At 38.6% G+C, this 19,675-nt stretch overlaps 1 protein-coding gene across 3 annotated transcripts; it reads right to left on the minus strand.

Moving 5' to 3' along the window:
* Positions 1–8,628: 8,628 nt before the first annotated feature.
* On the minus strand, positions 8,629–17,889 carry SOX10 (SRY-box transcription factor 10). Of its 3 annotated transcripts, none has more exons than XM_075321815.1 (4): positions 17,686–17,889; positions 12,989–13,395; positions 11,788–12,038; positions 8,629–11,508 (listed from the first exon to the last, which is right to left on the minus strand). In XM_075321815.1, exons 2-4 carry the CDS (start codon positions 13,372–13,374, stop codon positions 10,832–10,834), a joined length of 1,314 nt encoding a protein of 437 aa, XP_075177930.1. In that variant the 5' UTR covers positions 13,375–13,395; positions 17,686–17,889; the 3' UTR covers positions 8,629–10,831. The 3 variants fall into 3 exon arrangements, with proteins under 3 accessions (XP_075177930.1, XP_075177928.1, XP_075177929.1); XM_075321813.1 differs by lacking the exon at positions 17,686–17,889 and adding an exon at positions 16,780–16,885; XM_075321814.1 differs by lacking the exon at positions 17,686–17,889 and adding an exon at positions 16,776–16,885.
* Between the last annotated feature and the right edge of the window lie 1,786 nt (positions 17,890–19,675).

Consider the following 19,675-nt stretch of genomic DNA (forward strand, 5'->3'; position numbering starts at 1 on the left):
TTTCCCGCCGGTTTTTTTCTTTTGAGGGATGGTCGGATGACGTCATTGTGATTATATATTGTATGTATCGTCCCACTGGGACAGATTTGATGTTATTTGGTTCCTGATGGTCCTGATGAAGGGGGCAGATGCTCCGGAAACACATTGACCTATATGACAATAAAGTGACATTGATCTGAACATCTGTCTAAGTGATCCGTTGGCGCGGCATTTGAACACCTTCTCTCCCTCGCTTTCTGTTATTTGCTGTTTGGTGGCTGCAGCCGTGGATCGACATCACATACGGTTATAGTAGTTGTGACTTTCACAACTGCATCTGGTGAGTGTTACTACCCCCTCCCTACCCTATATATATTGGGGTAAGACCCTATTTGCGCTTTTTTTTCCACAGTCTTTCTTCGCATCTCTTCCAACAGGAGCAGGTCAGCTGCATCTATTTCTATGCAGCTGAGACGCTCTTGTCAGGAAAGACTCAGGCCATGCCGGGTGACGTGATGCGAGATACGCTCGAGTCTCTCGCAAGTGGAAAAGAGCCCTACAATGAAGACCAGGAACAGTCTTATCTTCCGGGCAGTGCGCGCCCCATAGCCTGGAAAATAGAAGATATAAAAGAGGATTTTTGCAAAACATCTCCTCATCCAGGAGGCATACAGGTATGGCTAATTTCACCTCTATGTTACCTGTATGCCCCTATTAATTACTAAAAAAATTCAAAAGGGTGACAAAGTCCCTTTAACCCCTTAACGACCGCGGGCCGTAAAATTACGTCCTAAATGACATAATCTTACTGCCCGCGGTCCTCCGGCGGCAGCATGCCGCGATCGGCACACATCTCAGCTGATTTTCACAGCTGAGATGTGTGCCTGCTAGGCACGAGCAGAATCGTTATCTGCTCGTGCCGATTAACCCCTTATATGCCGCTGTCAATACATGACAGCGCCATTATAAGCGCAATCGCGGTAAAGTTTTACTTACCGCCGAAACCGGAAGTCACGTGACGCGATCACGTGACTCCCGATAGTTGTCATGGTAGTACAGGGTCATGTGATGACTCCTGTACTACACATGAATTGGTTTCACTTTCGCTGTGCCCGGGGCACAGCAAAAGAGAAAGACAGCGTATCTGCTGTTTACAGCCTTCCAGCTGTGATCAGCAGATACTGCAGAGCGATCGGAATGCTGATCGCAATAGCCCCCTAGGGGGACTAGTAAAATAAAAAAAAAAAGTAAAAAAATAAGTTTTAAAAAATTAAAAAAAAACAAAAAAACCTAAAAGTTCAAATCACCCCCCATTCGCCCCATTGAAAATTAAAGGGTTAAAAAAATAAAAAATATACACACATTTGGTATCGCCGCGTTCAGAAACGCCCGATCTATCAAAATATAAAATCAATTAATCTGATCAGTAAACGGCGTAGCGGCAAAAAAATTCCAAACGCCAAAACGACGTTTTTTTGTCGCCACAACTTTTGCGCAAAATGCAATAAGAGGCGATCAAAACGTAGCATCTGCGCAAAAATGGTACCGTTAAAAACGTCAGCTCGAGACGCAAAAAATAAGCCATCATTGAGCCTAAGATCCCGAAAAATGAGAACGCTACGGGTCACGGAATATGGCGTAAAACGTGCGCCACTTTTTTCGGACAAACTTCCAATTTTTTTTTAACCCCTTATATAAAAGTAAACCTATACATGTTTGGTGTCTACGAACTCGCACTGACCTGAGGCATCACACCCACACATCAGTTTTACCATATAGTGAACACAGTGAATAAAATATCTCAAAAACCATAGTGCTATCGCACTTTTTTTGCAATTTTTCAGCATTTGGAATTTTTTTGCCATTTTCTAGTACACAATATGGTAAAACTGATGGTTTCATTTAAAAGTACAGCTCGTTCCGCAAAAAATGAGCCCTCACATGACCATATTGACTGAAAAATAAAAAAGTTACGTCTCTCAGAAAAAGAATGGCGGAAAAAAAAAACGGAAAGCGAAAAATCGGCCGGTCGTGAAAGGGTTAAGGATGCTTTAACATACATGAATATAAATAATATTTTAATATATAATATTTAGAATATATTGGAGGCGCCAAAGTTCCAATTCTCCTTGAAAAGTCGGAAAAACTGAACTAAAAACGATGGTTTTAAGGTTTTGTTTGTAAAAAATTCAAGCAAAACATTTTTCTGTTGTGCACAAAAGCCCCTGGCTTAGAGATCTTTCACTTCACACTGTAATGGGTTATATTAACTTATCCTATATAAGCTCATGAAATTTTTTAATGAAATCAGCCTTAAGATACTTCAAAGGCTTGTTTACTGGTGAAATAAAGGGCATGTTCTTGGTAACTGTGAGGTTAAATTTGGCCAAATAGGGTTAATTAGCTAATCAGGCCAGCGTCCCACAGCAGAATCCCTTAATCACATTGGGGATGTGAAATTTCATCCGTGCAGACGCGGCTTTGTGTGTAAATCTGCAGGAGCAGTTCTGGCTTTTCCGGGGTCAGATTCTCAAGAGCTCCATTAAATAGAGCCTTTGTTTTCCAGGCTGAATGATACGATCATGAGGAACCGGAGACTGTTGGATTGGTCTTGGGGAGGGGCTGAAATGGGAGGGAGCACACAGGACGCCATATTTAACCCGTTACAAATCTCACACTATCCGGAATTACTGGTTGTTTATTAAAGTCCTGCAGAGATTTTTTTTCTATTCCTTCCCCCAATCACTTCTTGGATGTGATTGCCATTAAAACTGATTTCCTTGCTTTTATCTAGGACAAGTGGAAAAGGATGCTTGTTATTATGTTATTGGTAAGTGGTCCAATTTGGTTTATATGACCCACGTACAATCAGATGCAATGCTTCCATCATACATTCTTCCACTCATACAGTTTAGGATATTGTGTCAGAATGGCTACACCCAGTAATCTAAGTGATACATCATTGGATTCAGGATCTTTTTACCTACATAATAACCGGGCTAAATGAAATGTTTAATGTTAAAGGGAACCAGTCACCACATTTGGTGACTATAAGCTGAGGCCACTACCAGTGGGCTCTTATATACAGCATTCTAACATGTTGTATATAAGGCCGGTTTCACACATCCGGCTTTTCGCCGGTTTGCCGGATCCGGCGCTCTCCCGTACAGACAATACAGTACAGTGACAGCGCTGTAACTTCCGGGTCACATGCGCCGATCACATGACAGCATGTGACTGGCGCTCGTTGCGCTGTCACTGTACTGTAGTCACTGTATGGGAGAGCGCCGGATCCGGCAAACCGGCGAAAAGCCGGATGTGTGAAACCGGCCTAAGAGACCAGGCTCCTGTGTAGAAAAGACAAATCACTTTATAATACTCACCTAAATGGCAGGGCAGGTCAAAGTATTGTAGTGCGCCTGGGCAGAACCTCAATGCCGGCGTGTGTGCATGATGTAGTACACGTCATACACCCAGGCTTCAGAAGAAGGAGGACAAAGATGGCCGTAAGAGGAGGCACCACACCCGTAGAACAGAGACACCCATCTGACCAGTCTGCACTGAACCGACCATTTAGGTGAGTATTATAAAGTGATGTGTATGTTCTACACAGCGGCCTGGGATCTTATATACAGCATGTTAGAATGCTGTATATAAGAGGCCACTGGTGGTCGCCGCAGCTTATAGGCCCCAAATCTGCTCACAGGATCCCTTTAAAGGCATTCTATTGGTTTAAAAAGTTTTACCAAGGTGATAGTCCTTTCTAGTCCTCTGTTGTAAATAATTATATTGTGTCCCTATAGTAGCTATGTGTGCTAGCAGAGTATTTTGAGGAATTTTCTTCTTATTATCATATATAAACCCAATAGTTTGTGCTTGATTTGAGTCAATAGTATCTAGACTGTATCCTGGTCATTAACTTCATCGTTTAACAAAGTAGTTATTCCGTATGTAGAGGGGATTTCAACAACTTCAGACCTCAATATGAACCCCAATTCCTTACCTATTGTACCATCACCCATTCCCTATAGACTGTGAGCCCTCGTGGGCAGGGTCCTCTCTCCTCCTATACCAGTCTGTTTTGTACTGTTACTGATTGTTGTATGTATAATGTATAATAAATGGCGCTATAATAATAAATAATAATAATAATAATTAAAACAGGCTCACCTCCCAGACAAGCTCCATACTAAGCACTGTGTCCCCTACAGCTGCTGATTGGCTGCAGCAGTCATGTGACATCTGCCATCGGAAAAGGGAGCCAGGAGAGTGTAGAAAAATCAGTGCTGGTCTGGGAGGCAAATACTGATTTGTTTTTCAAAGGTATTTTTCTGGAGGGATTTTGAAGAATAACTGGGAAAAGTTGTTGGTAAAACAAACCATAAGCACTGTGTCCCCTACAGCTGCTGATTGGCTGCGGCAGTCATGTGGCATCTGCCATCGGAAAAGGGAGCCAGGAGAGTGTAGAAAAGCAGTATAGAAAAACAGTGCTAGTTTGGGAGACAAGGAGTGATTTGTTTTTCAAAGGTATTTTTATTGAGGGATTTTTAACAATAACTGGGAAAGGTGTTGGAAAAACAAATCATAAGCACTGTGTCCCCTACAGCTGCTGATTGGCTGCGACAGTCATGTGATGTCTGACATTGGAAAAGGGAGCCAGGAGAGTTTAGAAAAGTATAGAAATGCAGTATAGAAAAACAGTGCTAGTCTGGGAGGCAAGGATTGATTTGTTTTTCCAAATTATTTTTATTGAGGGATTTTTAACAGTAACTGAGAAAAGGTGTTGAAAAAACAACTCAATACTCATTTTCCCAGTATTGATTTGTTTTTCCAACACCGTTGGGCCAATGAGGAGTTGTTGTTAAATAGGGAATAAACCCTATAATATAAAAGTAATGAAACAAGTTTCATATTTTAAGGGTGCCTTCACACACTGGATTATTTTTTGAAAAAGCATTCCACTGCAGTGAATTTACTATCATTTTTTTGCTGACAGTAATTAATTGTGAAGCATAATACAATCATTGATTTTTCTGTTGCTTTTTTTTTTTTAATGTGTCTGTGTGCGTTTAACTTTTTTGTTGTTTTTCAAAACAGCAAGCTTTAGGCATAGTGTTTTTTTTTCTAAAGACACATGGCTTTTTTACTAGCATAAAAAAAGGCTACAAAAAAAAGTGTATGAAGGAGGCTCACATATATTAAAGGAAATCTGTCTGCAGGTTTTTGCTATGTAAGCTGAAAACAGCATGCTGCAAGGGTTAAAACATAGAATTCAGGGATGGCTGTATTGTCAGAGTCCAATTTGTTGTTAATTTGTTATGCTTGTTTAAGCAGCAGACTTCTCATTGCACGGACTAAAATGTCATGCACATGGCAGTCCGGCACACCTCCTTCTCTGATTGATACCTCACTGTCAATGTACAATCTCTATAGAGAGCCTGGTGTTGGCGGGGAAAGCTCTCACCTCTGCTACATGACTAAGGCTATGTGCACATGTGGCGGGGGTTTTTTTGCATTTTGTCATGCATTTTTTTTTGGATATTTTAATCAATAAAAGCAAGGAAACAGCATACCAGCATAGTCTATGAGAATCGTGACTTGCTGTGCACACGCTGCTTCTTGTTTCCTTGCAGATTTTGCTGCTGAAAAAAGAAGCAGCATGTCAACTGTTTCTGCGTTTCTTTTCTGCATTTCTATATTCCCCTGCAATGCTTTATTAATACAGGGGATTATAGCACAGCACTTTGCCTCACACATCGTGCATACAGCATGGTGTGTGAGGCTCTCCATAGCTCAGTAACCTGGGATCGTCATGGAGATGACCCAGGGTTACTTTGGCAGCGATTGGGTCCCTGTGATCTTATTATAGGGACCCGATCACCAGGGAGAGGTAAGCGTTTCCTCTCCCTGCCTTCTGAATGCTCCAATCGTATTGATCGCAGCATTTTGGGGCTTAAACTGCTGGGAGCGGTGTGGGGATCACACCGGGCAGTGAGATCTGGGTCCAGGCTGTAACGTCAGCCTAAGACCCCGCAGCAATTGCAGGGGTACAGAGCCTGAAACCCCGCAATCGCCATGACTAAAAAAAAGCATAAAAAAAGCAGGAGAGAACGCAAGTGAAAAAACGTGCAATAAAAAAAGGCTGGTTTTTTTCAGCTGCTTTTTTCCTGACAAAACATGCTTTTTTTGTGCGGAAAAGAAGCACACAAAAAAAACCAACATGGGCACATTGCCTTAATCTAAAAATAATGATAGTGTCACAACAGCTGCACCCAGTAATCTAAGTGATACATCGTTGGATTCAGGATCTCTTTGCCTACATCATGCTGCTTTCAGATGAGGTAGCAAAAACCTTCTGACGGATTTAAGGGCATGAGCGGACTAAAAATAACATAAGATTAAATATCAAACTTGTTAAGGAGCCTAAGTTGCTAAAGTAACTATACATATAAACAAAGGTGGACACAGTATATGAGCCCTTTTTAGCCCAATAACTCATCATAATGCACAATTCCACCTGCTTTGAAGGTAGAAATTGCCCCCTGAACTCTTGGGACCCTGGTTGCATCCATGGTATGCCCACCCATGCATACAACCTAGGCCCCTGTACGTTGTCCTGGAACTTTTCAAGGCCTCTATTTAGAGACTTTTCCATTACATGTTACTTTATACATAAAATTCGGAGGGTTTGTCACAATCATGGGCAATTGAGAACGAGGCAATGTATAATATATACTGTAGATGCCTTGCCCTTTAAGAAACTATATCATGTTCTTACTGTGTTTTATACTTTTTTATGTCCCCCTAGTATTATATGTATGTAGCGGCTACCATGTTCTCCCTCTAAACATATTTCCAGCCCATAATAAAACAATTTTGAAGACACCATAAGGCCCTCAATCTCATTTTTGCTGTCAAAGGCACTGAGAGAGGAGGACGTTCCGTGCCTGACGCCAAGTCGCTTCAGGTTCCTATGATAAGAAGAAAAACAAAATAAAAAAACAAATCAAATATATGTAAAATATTACATTAAGTATTCCAGAAAACTTAACTTTTTTTATTTTTATATATTTATCTTGTATACGTTTATGCACAATTAAAAAGAATGACATGTCAGAAGAACCGGGTAAGATAGTATGATATTTACATAAATAAGATAGATACAATTACAAATAGTGAAAAAGAAATGACAAACACTGAAAAAAAAACAAAAAAACCTTTAGCTGAATAAAGACTGATGGAGGAAGGGACGCAATGTTGTTATACACTAGGGTTAATCTGGGCATAGGACAAAGCATCAAATAACTTAACCCCAAATGGGCTCATGGATTTCTGTCCCTCTTCATTTCAAAAAACCCCAAAAAATGAAACAAAAATGATTAAACCAAAGTCTATCGAGACATTATTTGGTATAGAAGCACCTGTCTCGCCACACCTGTCGAAAACAAAAATATATATATTTAGATATATATTTTTATATTTACATATAGCCTTTACTCTTTCCATTTTTTCATCCTGATAAACATACTTCATAGTATCCTGTTAGGAGAAATGTCAGTAAATAGTGTTTTTTTGAGGGGAAAAAAGATGTCTGCCATCGAATACATGGCTAGAGATGTAGTAGAGGGAAGTGCATACTCGACTGCCCTCTGCGCTATCCCTAATGTGACTGAACACCGCTTCATTATCTCTTGTACAGTTTATTCTGGAATTAGGTAGCCGAATGGGCTTGTATATATATATATATATATATATATATATATATATATATACATATAAATATATATATATATTTATATATATATACTGTGTGTGTGTATTTATATATATATATATATATATATATATACGTATATATATGTATATACTGTATATATATATATCTATATACATATATATACTGCTCAAAAAATAAAGGTAACATTAACATACCATTTTGTTTTTTAAGTGTTCCCGTTATTTTTTTGAGCAGTATACATATATATATATATATATATATTAGTATATGGAATTGCTATACATCTACAAGAAAATTGTATTCTCATGTTTACAACTATCACTGACATTCTAAGACATTATAAAAATATGTAAACTTCCACACAAGGTTCCTGATTAAAGACAGGAATATATTTCAAATCTGTAACTGATTTGGTATTTCAAGGGGTTGTCCACCACTCCGACAACCCCTTCTCAATTCCTATGTTTCCCCATAGTAAAATAATAACACTTATACTCAGCTCTGGAGCCGGAGAAGTTCATCGGGGCTCTCCTGGGGATCACATGACACTTGTATGCAATCCCTACAGCCAATCAGCAGTTGGTAGATCGCCGGAACCGGAGGTAAGTCAAAGGTTTGCTCACATCTGCATATAATACCGAATGATAGGAGGAATCAGAAAGCACCAAATAATGTCTTATCTATGAGATACGGTGTATGTGCGATTTTGGGGGGGTTGTGTCAAATACGAACACTTGTAAAAATCTTGAAAAGACAGCTGCTGAGGCCCCAGTATCATGGATACTTTGTGATTGCCAGTAGGAATGGACAGGGTTAATAGCTATGCTGCTGTGCAATAAAGATGAATGCTGGATCTTCAATATGTCACTTTACCCTACGCGTTTCGGAGCAACCTCATTCATCAGGATCATCACATTTACATATGGTACTGGACAGGGATATATATATATTGCGCCTTTTCTCCTTCTATATATATATACTTCTGTCTAGTACCATGTGCAAATGTGATGATCCTGATGAAGGAGGGTACTCCGAAACGCGTACAATAAAGTCACATATTGAAGATCCAGCATCCATCTTTATTGCACAGCAGCGCGGCTATCAACCTTTTCTATTCCTACTGGCTATCTGCATACTGCATCTGCATCTGCAACTGGTCCAATTTTGATCCAAAAGTCGGAAGAGTGAAATCTGTTTGATATTCCATATGTCATGCGAGTGTGTGATTTATTTTTTCCTCGCCTAGCATCCGTATGACATCATACAGAACAAGAGCTAGCAGGGGTGCTAAAAAGAATGCCAATACATCTAGGGGGAGGGTTCCACAATCCATAGAGTGTGCACACAATAATATATGCTGAACATGCACAGCAAACGTCAGCCTATCTAATAATTAGAAAAGTAAGGCACATTGTTTGTATATACATTCACCCATAGTATTCCCCATTGGCATGTGGCACCGCACTAACCCCGACGTGCGTTTTGTGTGGGCTTCCTCGGCGGGTCATGTAAACCCACACGAAATGCATTTCTTTCTAGCACCCCAGCTATCTTTTGTTCTGCACAATGCATTTTCACTTTCTGTGTATTGATTTTGTATGTCTACAGTATATTGATGGTAAGTAAAAAAAAAATATTATTTAACTATCTTGGTGACTATACTGTATGGTTCCACTTTCCCATAGGTTTATAGAATGCTAATGAATCAGTAAAAATTGGACGGCGTATGAATGGTCTTATTTATTTCTCGCATCGATAGACTTGCATTGGTGAGTCTCTGACGTTTTAGGCACCCATATGCACCATGGTGGGATTTTTTCCTCGCAGATCAGCACTCAGTCAATAACATTGCTGGGAATGCAATCCAATCTTTTCTCGGATTGCACTCGGCATATTTATTCGCAGATGTGAGCGAACCCTAAATGTTATAGTTTTACTGTGGGGAAATATATGGATTGAAAAGAGATGGTCCGGGTAATCAACAACCCCTCTAACACGTAGAAAGCTGTTACATCCATTCTACAGTAGAGGGACCGTGAAGTCCAAGTTGATCTATTTAAGGCAATTATTTGATCAAGCCTGACTTTTTGTTTTGTTCGGATTTGCTTTTCTGTACTTCCTCCGGGTCGTGGTGATACAACTACCCCTAAATATTTACGTAGGAAGTGGACAACCCAGGTTTTCTCCATTCTAGACATTTTTAATAAACATGGATCTGATCATTCAGGATGCATACCATTAGCAATACCATGTAGACAAAGTAATAAAATGCCATATTGTTTCAGACATTTTCTGAGCATTGCACAGTACTGTGGATGAATATGCAAGCCAAATGTTGGCCATCTTGAGACACCCAACGCTAACTCCCATTGGAGCTATTTGTCACTTTGTTGCGCTGACCACTGCACAATGAGTGGATTACTATCGAAGGAGTTATCTCCTGCCTTCACTTGTTCTAGTCCTTCAGGAATTTTACGATGCAGCTCTATTTGCTCCCCATCTAGGCTGACGGGATTAGAGAAGGTAAAACGTAAGAACTGTATCAGATTTTCCATCATAAACTAATATTCATTTTAGTAGGTTGTGGACAAGTGACTCGGAGCAACTAAAAAAGGAGTTTATTCCCATGATGTTAAGTTGATTAGTGATATATGGACTATCCCTTCTTTCAAACTGGTTAGCAGCCCAGGTCAACTGGATGAGAAAGTCAAGCTGCTTTCAGATAGATATCTGGTATTTTTTGGCTGTGCATAGTCAATTCTACCAGCCAATCTGGCGCCTAAAATCAAAGCCACTACAAAGTCAGATGTTGCAGCTTCCTCCTCTAATATGAGAGACACTAGTTCATAATCAGTGTATAATCTTTATTCCCTTCCCCCATCCCTGCATTGCCCTGCTATTCTAGCCCACCATTTTTACACTGGAGTTTTGTTTTTACTTAGGAGAATAGGCCCATTTTTCCCTAGTCACCGTCTTTCTCAGTGGCCCGTAGAAACCAGTTCTCTGGTGCTCATTGAATCCGGATTCTACCTGGGATTTGAGCTGTGGGAGGACCCCATCGGAGTATGGTTCTCTCCGAGAGATGTCCCTCCTTTGCCTGTTTTTCTGTAATTCTCATGGTCTTGACAGAGTGGTGTAGACAGGCTGCTCCCAATGTGTTGGGCTATGTGATGGAGCCACACTAGGTGGATCAGAAATTGCGGTATAAAGAGGACGTTGTGGTGGGCCCATATAGGAGAATGCTGAGTAGAGCCCAGACGCTTGACTAGAATGGCTGTAATAAGAACTCGTTGGTTGGTGGTCTGAGTAGTCGAACTGTGGCCTTGAGATAGAAGGAAAGGCTGAGCCATAGTGTGGCAGCCCCAGTGAGGTGTAGGTCAGCTGTGATGTGGACGGTTGCTCTGTATAGTGGCTGGAACTTGAGTTTTCTGTCTTCACCTGAGCTTTTGAGTCTGCCACATTGGGAGCATGTTGCTTTGCTAGGGCCCAGGCTGAGGGGCCAGCAGCTAAAGCTCCACTGAGACCATAGCTGGAAGTGTAACTCCCAATGTGACTTGGGTGTGCTGCATGACCATTAGGTGGAAGGTACTGGTCAAATTCATTGACATCAAATTGCTCCATATTCGACATAACATCATGGCTTATTTCTCCAATATCAACGTTGCCAAAATCAATGTGTGGTTTTCCTCCATCAGCAAGAGAGCGAGATCCATCTCTCTTTCCCTCAGATTTTCCACCCTGCAGTTCTGTTTTGGGTGTTGTTGGTGGGGTGGGAGGACCATGACTTTGTCCTAAAATAAAGGATAGATACACAGTGTTAGAACATGTAATATAATCCAGAGTCCTAAAAAAATACTCTTTGTGAGTTTTCGTTTTTGACTTTTTATGCTTACACAATTTCAGATGAGCACAAGAGAAAATATTTGTACTTTCTTAAGATGTAAATTATTACTGGTTCATTACTCACTTGAGAATAGATTAACTATCTTGTCTGTCTTTAAAATGGTCAGAAGTCTGAGCTATGTATGATGTGGTCCATGGATGAAAATTGTAACACTGATTCCGATTACCTGCAGAGTGTTCTGAGTTGCCATCAGACATAGGGGAACCATGTCTATCCAAATGTGAGTTTTTATAGTGGGGTTGTATGGATGCTGCACCTCCCTCATTTTCAGAGGAACCATCTCCCTCGCCGGTGGTTGGCTTTCCATTTTTTCTTCTACGAGGCTGATATTTATAATCTGGATGGTCCTTCTTGTGCTGCATCCGCAGTCTCTCAGCTTCTTCAATGAAAGGTCTTTTATCATTTTCATTTAATAACCTGGAAAATGTGACAAAACAAAGATTAAAACTTTCTCAAATGGTTGGAAGATTGTTTCTTTAAAGGAGTTGTCCACTACTTTTACATTGATGGCTTATACTTAGGATAGGTCATCAATGTTTGATCGGCGGGGGTCCAACACCTGGTACTCCCGTCAATCAGCTGTTCTCGGTCCCGGCAGCGGCTGCAGGCAGCCGGCAATGCTCAGTTCCAGCGCTATCTGTCTCCTGTAGCGGCCACGGCCAGGTACTGCACATCCACCTCCTATTGATTAGAATGGGAGACAAATGTGCAGTACCCTTGGCTGCTAACAGAAGAGAGACAGTGCTGAAACTGAGCATTTCCGGGCTTCCTGCTGCCGCCGGCACCGGGTACAGCTAATGGGTTGGGGTACGGGGTGTTAGACCCTGGCCGATCAAACCTTGGTGAACATCAATGTAAAAGTAGTGGACAACCAATTTAAAACAAAAACCCTCAATAAGAATTGAAAAATTGTACTTGTAAAGTATTACTTTAAAAATGTGCTGCTATTGCCCAAAGAAATCTATAATATTGGATAGTTATATACAGTGGAGGACACAGACAGATGGAGGCCCCTGTGCAAGAACAATATATGGGGCCTTTGCAGTCCAATAGCATGTCATAAATCACAATTTCGTCTACTTTGGAGGTAGTAGTTGGCCCCCTACCTCATGGGCCTCAATGGTTGCACCAATGTTATTTCTGCCCTTGGTTAAATATAAGCTTTCAAATGATGTTTGCTTTAGTTGGGCAAAGAGTGTGTATATTAAGCAGCAATGAACAAACTAATTCCAAAAATATTATTGATAGATGAGGATTGTACAAGAGAAAAAAAGAAATAATAGAAAAAAAATATTTCTTAGAATAAAGGAAATAAAGAATATACTTGATTTTCTATGTGATCCTTAGACCTGTACTCAAAATCTTACCTCCAAAGTTTGCCAAGTGTCTTGCTCAGCTCTGCATTGTGTAAGTGTGGATACTGGTCAGCCAATTTACGGCGGGCAGCTTGTGCCCATACCATGAAAGCATTCATGGGTCTCTTCACATGTGGTTTAGACTTGTTGCCACCATTGACCCTCACTGGCATAGGAACTAATGTCCAGTCGTAACCGCTCAACACTTGGGAGACAGCTTCACGAATGCAGACAGGAAACCTTTCATCCTCTGAATCATGCTCTTTCTTCACCTTTCCATCTTCATCATCCTCTGGACCAGAATGGGAATGAGATGCCAGAGGCTCAGGTGTCAAAGAAGGATCTTCAGACCCAACCGGGCTCATTTCCACCTCTGACAGGCTCTGATCGTCACTCATGATGCCTCTTTTACCAGATAACTGGAACAGTTAATAATAATAGTATTAAAATATTTTCTCACACTATAGCAAAAAAATTAAATAAAATGCTACTATAGAACACAGTAAAACACCTGCAAAAATTGAAGGGGAAAGTGTTTACCCGAGCACTTACACAATGGTAAAAAAGTTACACAAGTCAAGTGCTCGCCAAGTTTCCGTCTACTGTGTTTACAAAATATCATAACAAAATATACACTTAAACCTATGTAAAGTAAGGGACCTTTGTGGTCGTCTAGTGTTACAATATCATATACACTTGGCTTTAAAGTAAACCATCTTGCTGTAATCTTGTTAGGTAGTCACATGTCAGATCTTACCGTGGGATTCTGCGATCAGTTCTATTCTTCCAAAGGAAAATATCAGTCTGGTCGGAATTTTGGTGGACAACTAAGAATGAACGTGGACAATGTCCATGCCTGGTCCTTATACAGTATATATAGAAAGTGAAGGCTTCTAGCTATAATCTTGGTGCAACATGTAATTAGTGACCACATGAAAACAGATTCATGCTGAGTTAACAAGAGCCATACAAATCCTTCCTGAAATCTTTCTAAGCAGGGCAAATGGGTTTAGCAAAATCTCTACAATTTGTTTTAAAAGAATTGAACTATGCAGCAACTAATAGGTTTAAGTCATCTGTTTGCAGGGAAATAAAGACTCTTATCTTGCTATTTCTTTTTGATACTCAGTCAATTTTTATTACGGAATGAATGAAGAATAATGGTTAAAATATAAGGAAAATGTAAAACTAAGGAAGAAACATGACTAATATATATGATTAATATATAACCAAATATACTAATATATAACCAAAAGTCAAATATAGGACTCATTTAAGCTTAAGAAACTTATGAATTTAGAATAATACAAAAGTTCTTATCCATTGGTAACCAAGCAAAGAAAGACTAAAGGGTAATAATATTGTTACAGAATCAAAAGTGTTCAGATTTTACTATTTATGCCAATATACAGGTATAAAAGAATTTAGATTGACATAGTAATGGGATACGAGAAATGAAACAATGTTAGGTAGTATCCAAACAAAGTATCTAAACTATAGACATTTACTTGGGCAGGTAAGCTGGATATAAAGGTCACCGGTGACAATAACAGACGTCTAGATCCCTGACGGCTAGTGTCTTAAAATTAAAGCTTTTTACAAATATATCCAAATGTTGTAGTTTTTTGACCACTTCAGCAGTGTCTTCACTTGACCTTGAACTGTCCCTGATGCATTTATTACTTATTCTATTTTGTACATACAGACATATAAGCGGAATTTTTAAGTTCAATTTACATTTATTAACATATAGTTACATTGTATTTATATGAATCAACATTGCATTACAAAACACTATACGTTTTACATGTCGGAATATTAAACTAAGAAAAGTATAACATCAAAACAATCAGTGACAATAGGATTACTATTAACCATAAAAGTTAATTGCGTCATTGCTAATTACAACAGGCAGGTCGAAGATCTTCAGAAACCTAAAATATCTTATCCAAATAAGGACACAGTCGTTAAGCAAAGAATTAGAAACTTGTGCAGTACAGTAAAAAGACTGCGCGTATAGGTTAATTGTGTAGATTTCACAAATTCTGTTCTAAATAAAATGTTTTATAGTCTTCCTATTATTTTTTAATGAGGAGATATATATATATATATATATATATATATATATATATGTATATATATGTATATATATATATATATATATATATGTATATATATATATATATATACATATATATATATATATATATATATATATATATATATATATATATATATATATATATGTATATATATATATATAAAAAATACCTGAGAAAGATCAATAAATGGGAGTTTAGGAAATGGAAACTAATATACTACTAAAAGGGAAAAGAATGTGATTGATTTTATATAATAACATAACAACGAGATTGAGTTTATATAACGATGGTATATATATATATATATATATATATATATATATATATATATATACTGCTCAAAAAAATAAAGTGAACACTAAAATACCATTTTGTTGTTTAAGTGTTCCCTTTATTTTTTTGAGCAGTATATATATATGTATATATATATATACACATACATATAAATATATATAGAGATAGCGCTATCTAGCTATCTACATCTATCTACCTATCCTATCTATATAGATATACAGATATACATATATATGTATATAGGTATACATGTATATATATACATATATATGCATATATAATTTTATATATATATATATATATATATATATATGGTATATATACGTATATGTAGATAATAATAAATAAGCATGTATATACATACATATATGTAAGTCTATGTCTGTCTATGTACACATATATATATATATATATATATATATATATATATATATATAATCGTAGCTAATAAATAGGAAAGACTATAGAATCCAAATCACTGCATAGTAGCTCTTTTTTAACTGAACATTTTTGCATTGTCGAAACCCATCCAAAATCAATATTTGCTGCAAAAAGTCATACAAAAAAAGTTAACCTCATAAAAAATGAATGAATGCCAATGAATGCCAATGAAATGGAATAGTAATATAAAGTTTTCTTTGAGTTACTTAATCAGAGCGATAAATCTTGTCCATATTTCCAAAAGAATGGGAAAAGAACAAAAACATATTCCATATTTTTTTTCAAAATTGTATAATATCCTTTAGAATATGTGTCAAGAAATTACGTTATTCCCACAAAGAGACCATTAAGAACTAACACAGGGGATAAAGTATGAAAAGAAACTTTAGAAGTCAAAGTTTTATGTTAGGTGGAAAAATTAAGCAAGAGGCTAAATGGATATTTGGAAAAAGAGAAAATATAAAGGAAAAATTCAAATGGTAACATAGTAGCTATATAAAAAAAAAAAATGAAAAAGTGTTAAAATAACATAAGATAGAAAATTGTAAATCATTAGTGAATATAGGAGACAAACATATGAAATTAATTGATTCACAAAATAAAAATGATTAGTTCTAGGAAAAGCTACATTGGGGACGTAAGTGAGCATAAGAAATCATATAAAAAGTAATAGAAATGTGTAAATCATTAGTGAGTGTAGGATAATACCAAATTAAATTAATGTGTTTAAAAAAAGAAAAATGATTAGTTTTAGGAAAAGTTATATAGGGAACATGAGTGAGGGTTAAAAATAAGTTACAGGCGATACGTAGTCATTTTAGAAGGGTGTGTTATATAAAGAGTATATAATATAGAGTAAAAAGTTAGTAGCTGATGTAAAGTGGTATACTGTAGTTTACAGCGAGAGTGAATATAAGGCTAAGTGAGAGGCACGGCAGGAAGAGTTGGAATGCAGAATGTACCTACTGAGTCTTAGTGGTAGGAGGTGTGCTGGCTCGACGCTGTGTCAGTAATAGAGGCTCTGTTCTCCTATCTGAATGATGCTCTGTTCGCTGCCCTGATCACTTCTCCCCATGCATTTAAGGCAAAGCTTTTCTCAAACAGTCCTTGGCCCTTCTAATTGGCTGCAGCCAATGTCGGGGTGGGGCTAAGACGAAACGTACCTATTTCTGCCAAGAAAATGAAAACAAAAAATACAAGATTCTCCACTTTTTTTTTTTTTTTTAAATGGCCTTGAAACATTTTGTGGGTTAGAAGATTCCTAAACTAAACTATGATACTGTATTATCCGTGTATATATAAAAAAAACGGTAATACCACACATTACCTTTACTATTACGTATTCCTGAAACGTTAGAAGAAAAATCCCAAGAATGATCAACTTCTTAAAGATTCCACGTAAACCAACAGAGCACACAGGACTCTTCACAGGTCTATAAACATACCGATATTTTTTACTATTTTCCCTCTAACTACATGCACAGGGTGGAAGCCAAGTGTATTTGTGACCAGTACGTAGGAGACCTGCAGTCTGTCCCCTCTGCTTCTGTACAACTAATCCTGAGTTGCAGCTCTCACAACACCTCATTCATTCACTTCTAATCCAAACCTGATTCATTAATCCACAGATCTTATTTTCTGCTTTGGCACAGCACTAAATACATAACATAAACACATATCCTGTGTACACCACACACACATGTGCCTACATGAATTTAACTCCGTGGCACAAAAAAAACAATTTCTAGTAATAATATTGCTACATTGCAAGAAAACAAAGAAATGTGTACTTTATAGTCTACAAAAACTGACAATAAGTATTTTTGTCCTGACATTGAAGCCACGACCCATAATCTCTATAAATGAATATACCTTGATCCAGTAACTTCTTGTACAAAGGTTGGATCAGAATCACCATGTTCAATAGTTTCTTTCTATAGAAGAAGTTGCAGCATATTAGAATCCCTGATATTTGTATCTTTCTATGGAATCTTTGAGATTCTACCCTTCGTCATGAAAGCCTCACCCTGTCTCATTCCCTTCCCTACCATCCCATTCCTCGTTTCTGTGTCTCCTTTTCTTTAACCTATCAGCCCTGATATTTCGGATGCTTTTTCACCAATGTCTGACTTGACAGATAGTGCCAGCCTTGTACACATTGTTCCCGCAGATGTTGTGCGCTGAGCCTGTGTAGGTATGGTCTGTAGGAGGGGAAAACAGACAGAGGATGTCATGCATAGCCCGAGGGTCCCTTGTCCTCATCTGTGCAACTGCTTGAACAGTATGCAATTGTTGGACCCCTCTGTTAGGAATGAAAAGCTCAGTAACTGGCAACTGTCTTCCCATAGAAGCAAAGTTATAAAGTCACAAGGATTCATTAACTATCTCAGGGGCTGGTGGTTGAGGAGGGGAGAGAAGAAAAAAAAACAGCTAAACTTTGGCTTTGACAGGAAGACGATCACATATGTGGAGTTCTATTTTATACCATTAAGTACCAATCCCTGAAAGCCTCATAGACTTTGCTATAATGGAGTTTGTGGTTTTGGGTCCCACACTTTCCATGGCTGTAGAATCTACGGTCCAATATATATCGTTCTATGAGGCATTGACATTTCCGTGTGGCTTGCTTTCTATGAGGGTTGGGTTTGGATCTGAGGAGTTGCCAACAGAGTTTGAGTAGCGGTCATATCAAGCTGGTTGTTTACAGGGTCTTCTCTTTAAAAGTATACGAGTTGTGCCCATGATTTTTTTTCAGTTTATACCCAGTTTTATGTTCAGCAACTCTGCAGTGATCCTCACCCCTCTATTACCTGAGCTTTTTCCCTCCCCCCTTCTGAGACAACGCAGGCTTTTGTCCTGAGGGCAGGCCGATTGCATATAGACCTTCCATTGTCCTGCCTTATTGGCGAAGCCAGGCTAGGCCGAAAGCCTGCACAATGAAATCTTACATACAGTAAAAAGGGGACATTAAAAAACTCTTCACAATAACTCTTGTGTTTTAAAAAAAGGAGCAATGAAAGTTTGATAAGGGATACAGAGGCCCCCCTCCTCTTCCTCTCCTCCCTCCCTGGGATTGAAAACACTGAATATCTTTCTAGGCCTGGCTCATGGGTCTTTTTTTTCTTGATTTTCGGCTTGTCTTTGTGTATACGCTCTTTGTTCGTTCCAGGTGAACCGAAATCATGTGATATGAAAGGGGGACAGAGCGGTTATTATAAAGAGTTTTCGGGCTCTGCCGAGGGCTGTCAGATAGAGTGTGCAGGCTTGGGGGAAACATAGCTATCTGCCTGCAGGGCTGGGTCTTCTCCCATCTATTGGTCTTATATACAGGGCATCTCTACATCAGGAGGGGCATCGGTTCTTTCATCTCTGAAGATGTCATGTGTCTTGGAAAGAAGCGTCTTACAGGTTTGGATATCCTCAACAAACTATGGATTTTTTTTAGAGGATGAATGGCTTCTATGGTGGATGTTCCTCACGAATGATGAAGATCGGGGCAGAGATCACCTATAGGATACCTGGATATTTTGGGGGAAAAAACATTAATTTTTGGGATGTAGTGAGATCTGAAAGTTTGGACTCTACATATTCAACTTTGTCAGTGTTCATTTTTGGGACTCTGTAAGATCTGAAAGGTTGGACTCTACAATGTCAACTTTGTAAGTGTTCATTTTTTGGACTCTTGAAGCCTGGGAACAGGTGAAACAACTTCATTCATTTTCAGGAAAAAAAATGAGCTGTGGGGGTGGGAAATTTGAAAATAGCTATTCCTTCTGCAGATGAACCTGGTTGGTTCTCATTATTCAAGCAGTCTGAGATGGGCCCTAGTTTCCCGAGACCCTTGCATGTCACCATTATGGGA

The sequence above is a fragment of the Anomaloglossus baeobatrachus genome, chromosome 8 (assembly GCF_048569485.1).
Source record: "Anomaloglossus baeobatrachus isolate aAnoBae1 chromosome 8, aAnoBae1.hap1, whole genome shotgun sequence".
Taxonomy (NCBI): domain Eukaryota; kingdom Metazoa; phylum Chordata; class Amphibia; order Anura; family Aromobatidae; genus Anomaloglossus; species Anomaloglossus baeobatrachus.